Source organism: Cimex lectularius, unplaced genomic scaffold, assembly GCF_000648675.2.
Source record: "Cimex lectularius strain Harlan isolate CLEC.00 unplaced genomic scaffold, Clec_2.1 scaffold226, whole genome shotgun sequence".
In the NCBI taxonomy this organism is placed as follows: Eukaryota; Metazoa; Arthropoda; class Insecta; order Hemiptera; family Cimicidae; genus Cimex; species Cimex lectularius.
Genome location: NW_019392846.1, coordinates 700,761 through 708,691, shown reverse-complemented (window position 1 = coordinate 708,691; position 7,931 = coordinate 700,761). Strand labels below are relative to the sequence as shown.

Below are 7,931 nucleotides of genomic sequence, written 5' to 3'. Positions count from 1 at the left end.
CAGATATATATTTGTATATTTAGTCTACAATGAAATTATTTAAAATTGTTTTTGAAGAACTCATAAAATACAGAATCTAGGGCTGTTCTAATGTTCCTGCAATTTCACAGAAGACCCATAATTTATTGTATTAGTAAACATAATTGAATTACATATAAGGAATTTTTATAAAAAAATAATAAAAAAATAATAATTTTATTTACATAATATCATCTATATAAGTTTAAAAATATAATTTAATTGGAAAAAATATACACAAGTGTGCTTAATATTTACATTTTTTCAGTTGCATTTCACTGAGATACTAAATTATAAAAAAAGTCTAAGAATTGAAAATAAAAAAACTGCCATTCAACTGTACTTTCAAATCATATAAGTTAGAAAGAAACGCTTTAGAAAAATGAACTGTAATCACAATATACACATTATATATAATTATTTAAATATTTTTTTCATTCAATATTGCGTCTACACTAAGAAAATTAAAATTAATAAATACCACACAAACACGAGAAGTGATCTTGTACTTCCATGGTTGTTTTCATCACTTTTTGTTACATAATCTAAAACAAAAATTTAATTAAATTCTTTCAAAAATATGGTAGACATTTAGAGTATAATAATATAATTGTTGTCGTATCACCTGAGTACAAATCATTAACTGTATTTACATTTTCCTCAGGTTCTGTAGTTGATAACACACTCATATCTGTAAAATAAATTAATCGAGTAAAAACTCTAAACAATCCTCTTGTAATTAGCCAACAGAATTAAAGGCTTGGTCGGGTGGAAGAAGCTCATAACAAATCACACCCTTTCGATCCCACCAATTGCAAATAAAATAAGAGGTTTAGATAAATCATTGCTTTTCTGAACTGAAAATGAATTACTACTATTATCATAAATGCACTATTTTTTTGTGATCGGCTAGACCAATTAATAGCTTTCAATTAATTAAAGTTGTAAGTTGAGATAAAAAAGTCAGTGTCCCGAGCAGGATTCGAACCCACAACCTTCGGCTAGATACGCTGCCACTCTACCACTTGAGCTATCGTGACCTCGATCCTCTCGGACACTAACTTCACATCTCAACCCCACCTTTTGAAAAATGGCAAACAGGAGGGAAAATTCAAAAGGTGGGGTTGAGGTGGGAAGTTACTGCTCGAGTGGATCGAGGTCACGATAACTCAAGTGGTAGAGCAGTGGCGTATCTAGCCGAAGATCATGGGTTCGAATCCCGCTCGTGCCATTAACTTTTTTATCTCAACTAAAAACCTTAATTAATTGAATATTATCATAAAACAATTAATTAAGGTTTTTAGTTGAGATAAAAAAGTTTTGACATGTGGTGCCACAAAAAAATTTTAAGATATTAAGGATGCTGGAAATAGAAAAAGTTTAGGAACTGCTGCATTAATGCATTAATTTTAAATGCAATATATGCTAAATATTGCTTTTCCCAATTTTTTCAGCCAATTATTTTGGCCTGCCTGTTCTTACTATTTTGGTCTGTCATACGAATTTGGGTATTTCACTATCTTTGGTCCTGGGTTATGTTATATTACAATGGCAAAATGTTGAAATGCATCTGACATACCAAACCAGCAATGATAGCAACCAAATGACACGGCTATTTCCCTGCAGATCATACAGATAGAAATATCTCAATACGTACTGTGAAAGTACTTTGACAATATCTTACCAAATCCTTCGGTGGCAAACAGATAAATATTTGAATAACTGCTCCAACCAAATTTATTCTTGGCAATTACAGCAGCTTCATACACTGAAGATCGTTCGAGGCCGTTAAGATTGTACATCTGTGTGTGAATAGGCCCTCCTGTGAATTCCGCCGGCACAAATACTTCAGTCCAGTTATCCGCTTTGCTACTGATCTAAAAATTATGTGAAATAAAATCACAACAAATCTAAATATCTAAATCAGACTTACATTATATTTTCTAAAAAATAGTTTATGCTGTACAATTGGTGAATAGCTGTCAACTTCCCATGTCAAAACTGCTTTATCTGGGTAAACATCTTGATGGGTTTTCTTAAAAAATGGTGTGTTTGGCAACCCTGAATTTAAAAAAAAAAGATGTGTATAAAATTGCAAAAACTTATTTATTTGTTGATGCTACCTGAGAGTTCCAAAGTTTGAGATACTGTTCCAAGTTTGTTTGATGCAACACATTTATAATGCCCAAAGTGCGACTCTTTGGTGGATTTGATGACCAAATTGTACTTTGTTCCCTGTTTAATTTGAAGGAAGAATCCATCATCTGGAATAGGACGGCCGGCAAAATACCAAATAACCTGTCACATAGAAATCACTAAGAAATTATTACAGACCGAGAAATTGTAGTTTTGGGACAGTTGGTTACCTCAGGCTGAGGACTGCCGGTGATTTCACATGTCAACACAGACTGCACTCTCGGTGCAGAATGCAACAAAATTTTTTCAGCTTTCACAGCAGGAGGATCTAGATTTAAAATTAGATAAACTATTAATTAATATAATGGCAAGTGTATCTTTATAAAAAAACATTTGTGAAATGCATTTTGTAAGATTTTAAAAACTTATTAAGAATGAAAAAACAAAAGGGCGTGTGGGTGATTCTTGCGGCCTGCCAGTTATTTATTATAAAAGAAGTGATAGGCTCAACTTGTCCATATGTGATTATGTGTACATGCATATACAGATTTGAGCTTACGTAAATCAGTAAAACAATAAAAAAAATGTCATCATTTTTTGATCTTTTCTGACTATTTCTGTGCCATCCTGATCATATTAAGCAGAATAATTTCAGCTTTATGCTATCTCATGTTTATTTTTATTGGACTTGAGAGTTAAACCCAGTTAAAGTGGTGTTTAGTGACCGTTAGCCAATGATTATTTGGAGATCATGAGATGCGGCTGGTGTGAAGGTTTTCGAAAAACATTTTCTTTATCGTGCCAACATTTCGATCATTATTGAGATCTTCTTCAGGGCTCAATAAAGATCAAAACTTAAATTCACTAATTTCATGGTCCGCTTGACCAATTAATATATTACAATTAATTAAGGTTTTTAATTGAGATAAAAAAGACAATGGCATGAGCAGGATTCGAACCCACGATCTTTGGCTTGATACGCCGCTGCTCTACCACTTGAGCTATCATGACCTTGATCCACTCAGACACCAATTTCCCATCTCAACCGCTCCTTTTGAATTTTCCCTCCTTTTTGACATTTTTCAAATGTCGTGTAATCGGGTTGGATTCTCGACGAAGTGTACGATGAAGTATACTTCACTAAATGGCACTAATCCGTGGCCATTTCATTTGTCGTCGAGAATCCAACCCGATTACATGACATTTGCAAAATGGCAAAAAGGAGGAAAAATTCAAAAGGTGCGGTTGAGATGGGAAGTTGGTGTCCGAGTGGATCGAGGTCATGATAGCTCAAGTGGTAGAGCAGCGGCATATCAAGTCGAAGATCGTGGGTTCGAATCCCCCTCGTGCCATTGACTTTTTTATCTCAACTAAAAAACCTTAATTAATTGTAAAGATCAAAATGTTGACACGATAAAGAAAATGTTTTTCTAAAACCTACGTCACACCAGAGTGCATCTCATGGTCTCCAAATAATCGTTAAACCCTATGTTATTTAGGGTGATTAATTAGAAAATAAATAAATTAAATAAATTAAAAAATAAAAGCAAACCAGTTTTATGTATTTCTATCAATTGTATCAAATCAATGTTTAACATCAAACAAATGCTTTCTATTGTATTCAGCTTCCAAAAATATTACAATTAAAATTTAAATATTGTCAAATTGGTAACTTTTGTTAGTGTTAAAAAAATTTACTCATGAGAATTGAAATTTATTCTTTGAATCAGCAAAAATTATATTTTAGTATAATTTATAGTTTACTTATTTAAACAGTTTGATATATCAATCACTTTTTCTTTTTTTCTTTATAAATTGCTGATCTGGGTATATAAAATTAACAACTCCAGACAAAAACAGTCTTCTTTTAGCTCAATTTGACCACACTAAGATCTGCAATCTTCAAAGTTTATGATATTAACAATTACACCGAAACAGAACTACAATCAATAATTTTTTACAAATATAATTGTTCATGTTCAAGACTGTCAATTATGATTTATCCAACTAACCTTAACATAAATTCTCAACTACTTTAAAAAAGCCATTAATTGGGCACTGAAAACATTTATGTTTAGCGTTAACCTAAATTATACAAACTGACTTTAATTAAGTTCATTAATTCTCATCATCAGATAAAACTAAATATATCTTAAGTTTAATGGTTATTTAAAGTCATGAGATTTTTAAGATGAACGTACAGACAACTTTGATGTCTATATGTCCTGTGGCACTGTTGCCAACGCCATTCGTAGCAATGCAAACATATTCTCCGCTGAAGCTATCATCAGAGGCAAAAAAATGCAAGTTGTTATCGTACGACGTTTCTTCTCCCTGAAAGACAGTCCCGATTAATTTTCATTCAATCTACCCACAAGGAACATTCCACCAGTCATTCAACGCCACCAAAATTATAAAGAAAAAATAAATAATAACAGAGTAAAAAAAAAACCTGAAATAGCCATCTCACGAATGGTTTAGGTACACCATCGACCTCGCACCTGACAATTACTTCATGGTGGAGTTCCACTTCCAATTCCCTTCTATTTGGCACAAGCTTCACTGACGGTGGAACTATCACCAAAACAAACAAAATTGAATAGTGAAGTTGTCTTCGAGTTGATCAACTAAAGTAACACATCAAAATTGATTGCCTCTGATCCGCCCATATATTATAGCCTAATATGCAAATAATGGTTGATTCTTTTTCTTCTTGATCACGTTCTACAGCCATGAATGTAATGCTAATAGCACTTTTACTGAAGTGTTGTTAAGAGTGTAATTCAATGTTATAGTATGCAATTATGGTTGGAGAAAAGTCTGACTTATTTTATTAGACTTATTACTTTTTGGTGTTTTGTTCATTCACCCTGATCTGCCACCCAGAGCACCAGCCGGTAATGAAGTCTAGGTTATCTTGAGTTGTTTTTGCTGCAAAGGATAGGGAACGTAAGGAGAGGATTGCAATCGTTCGCGAAGGAGTCAGTGGTGTAAACTGTGTAGAAGATTGGTCCTAGGCTACTCCCTAGGGGGAACACTGGCCTTGATGGACTTGGTGTCTGAAAATTCAGAATCAATCCTAACCTTGAACAAGCGATCAGAGAGGAAGGATATTTTTCAAGTTGAAAAGGAGACCAGGATACCACAATCTGTCAAATGCCTTTGTCTGAAAAACCGCTGAGCAATAATGCTGACTTTATAGGACACATATTGTGTTGAGTGCTCATAACACATGATGGACAGCACAATGGAATGGTCTAAAACCAAATTGATGGATGGGGATTGCATTATGAAAGTTGAATATGAGGATTAATATTCTGAGGAGGAAGCGTTCAAAATTTTAACCAGTATTGGGTGAAGGTGGATTTGTTCGATCTGGGAATTGGGGTTATCCTCAACCTGGCATGCAATGCTAAAATTGACTATTGGAGTTGCTGAATTTATTGTTGCAAAAAATGTATGCTTTTGAATCGGATTATTAGGCAATTCTATGTAGTGTCTTGGGTACAATGGTGCTGAAATTTGTGTTTTATGAAACCCTTGCCTAATAATGACATAACGATGAGTATAAATCAATATGAGAGAGAAATGCATTAGGTATTATAATAACAATAATTAAAAAAATGAAAATTGCCAAACCTATTATTACTGATTAGAAAAACCAAATTAAGACTGTTAGATCAATATAAAAAAACAGCCAATAGTTTGCAAATAAAAAATTGATCAATTTTGACTGAAACAATGAACAAAAACTGATTCAAGAGGCTCTCATCTTTTATTTATTAACTAAAATTGATCAACCAACGTTGAATAATAAGAACATGCCTTAAATGTATGACTTACCAACGGAAACTTTTAGATATAGCCTTTAGATTACCACTATCAATTTGTGGTTTTTTATTGGTCTGAGATATTTGAGTGCATTTTGTAATGATAGAAATTGTAACCAACAACATTAATAAGGAGCGATGTGAAAAATACAACTTGTACAAATTTCTTGCAACAAAATAAAAATTACTTCACTTAGCAAATTTTAAGTGCGAATTTCACTAAAAGAAAGTAAAATCATGCTGTGCATATGGTGCAAGTGGGTGAGAACTCCACTATATGAAAAATAAAGGTTTAACTTTTTTTAAGTGCTGTTCACTACTTGGTGAAATCAATTAATGAAATATGTACCTATGTATTAATTAAAAGAAATGGAGTTGTTCATGACTTACAAATCTTTTTGCCGATGATGGAATATTTTTGTGTATAGCCAACATTTATAAACAAAACAAAACTGTCTAAATAAAAATGCCTTGGGCAATATATTAATAGAAAGCAGGTATTTTTTGAAAAACAAATCAGAATGAATTTTGCAAGATAAAAATAAATTGTCCATATAAATATAGAGTAGGGTGTTTGGATTATAATGCAATGTGGAAAAAATATATGAAACTGTTTTTCAAATGATCAAAAGTGATGTGTATCAGTAATTATGCAAGGCACAGAACTGAAAATTAAATTGCTGAAACTACATGGGTGATCTTAACTTAAGCAAACTTACAGGCGGACCAGAAATGATCAAACCAGTATCAAATATTGATTGATGTCATGTAAAAGTTTAACTAATCTACTATGCAATTAATAACGATAAAACTGTTTTAAATAGTACATTGCACTTGTATTCCATGATGCTGGCTTATTGGGCCCCATGGATCTGGCCTTACAACCTGGCAAGTGTATTGGCCAGAGTCCCGAGAGCTGACATTGCTCACTTCCAAGGAGTTGTCTTTACGAAGCACCACATTGTCCCTGTAAGATTGACCATTTTCGGCGATCAGCTCATCATCTTTCAACCATTTGATCTCACTATTACCTGCAATTATACAATTTTACGTGGAATTCCATGTACACTAATTAGAGTACAAACAAGTTTTACCAAACTCACCTAAATTTTCTACATAGCATGGCATCAATACGACATCGTGCTCTCGTGTTTTGAATATTGTAGGTATGCTTTTGAAAATTGGAGGCCTTTCATTATCCGAAACAGCAAAACCTAAAACAAAGTTTACTGTTTTTAACAAAACTAAGTTGTATATACTAGCATTTATTTATGATATTAAATTCACTTTTTATTCATGGTCCGCTTGACCAATTAATATCATTTAATTAATTAAGGTTTTTGGTTGAGATAAAAAGGTCAGTGTCACAAGCGGGATTTGAACCCACGACCTTCGGCTAGATACACCGCTGCTCTACCACTTGAGCTATCGTGACTTCGATCCACTCGGCCACTAACTTTCCATCTCAACCCCACCTTTTGAATTTTCCCTCCTTTTTGCCATTTTTCAAATGTCGTACAATCTATTTGATTCTTGGCGACAAATGAAATGGCCACGGAGAGCTTTAGTGAAGTATACTTCATTTTAATTAATTAAATTCAATATTTTTTGTGGTCCGCTTGACCAATTAATATCATTCAATTAATTAAGGTTTTTAGTTAGATAAAAAAAGTCAGTGTCACAAGAGGGATTTGAACCCACGACCTTCGGCTAGATACGCCGCTACTCTACCACTAGAGCTATCGTGACTTCGATGATGAAATTAAAATTGGTAAGTACTGATCACAGTTTATTTTCACTACATCAAATGAAGTCCTCCAAACAATTCACCTTCAGAAACAGTAATGCTACTAACATATATGGACTATCTATCACAGGGATAAAGAGGTTAGGGCATCTGACTGCTGAACCTTTAGCTTAACTTGTTAATTTTTGCGCTGGAGTCAA

General features: G+C 33.3%; 1 protein-coding gene across 2 annotated transcripts in view; it reads right to left on the bottom strand.

Moving 5' to 3' along the window:
• Positions 1-304: 304 nt before the first annotated feature.
• Positions 305-7,931, bottom strand: part of LOC106667012 (neuroglian-like) — a 29,105-nt gene continuing 21,478 nt past the window's right edge. The window contains exons 2-11 of one of the 2 annotated variants that reach the window (XM_014394603.2): positions 7,088-7,198; positions 6,812-7,015; positions 4,607-4,728; positions 4,356-4,488; positions 2,385-2,482; positions 2,142-2,316; positions 1,952-2,079; positions 1,703-1,895; positions 644-709; positions 307-563 (exon numbers count right to left, since the gene is read on the bottom strand). In XM_014394603.2, coding sequence (XP_014250089.1) covers positions 469-563; positions 644-709; positions 1,703-1,895; positions 1,952-2,079; positions 2,142-2,316; positions 2,385-2,482; positions 4,356-4,488; positions 4,607-4,728; positions 6,812-7,015; positions 7,088-7,198 — 1,325 coding nt within the window. In that variant the 3' untranslated portion in view covers positions 307-468. Of the gene's footprint in view, positions 564-643; positions 710-1,702; positions 1,896-1,951; positions 2,080-2,141; positions 2,317-2,384; positions 2,483-4,355; positions 4,489-4,606; positions 4,729-6,811; positions 7,016-7,087; positions 7,199-7,931 lie in introns of both variants that reach the window. The other variant, XM_024228662.1, reaches the window with a different exon arrangement.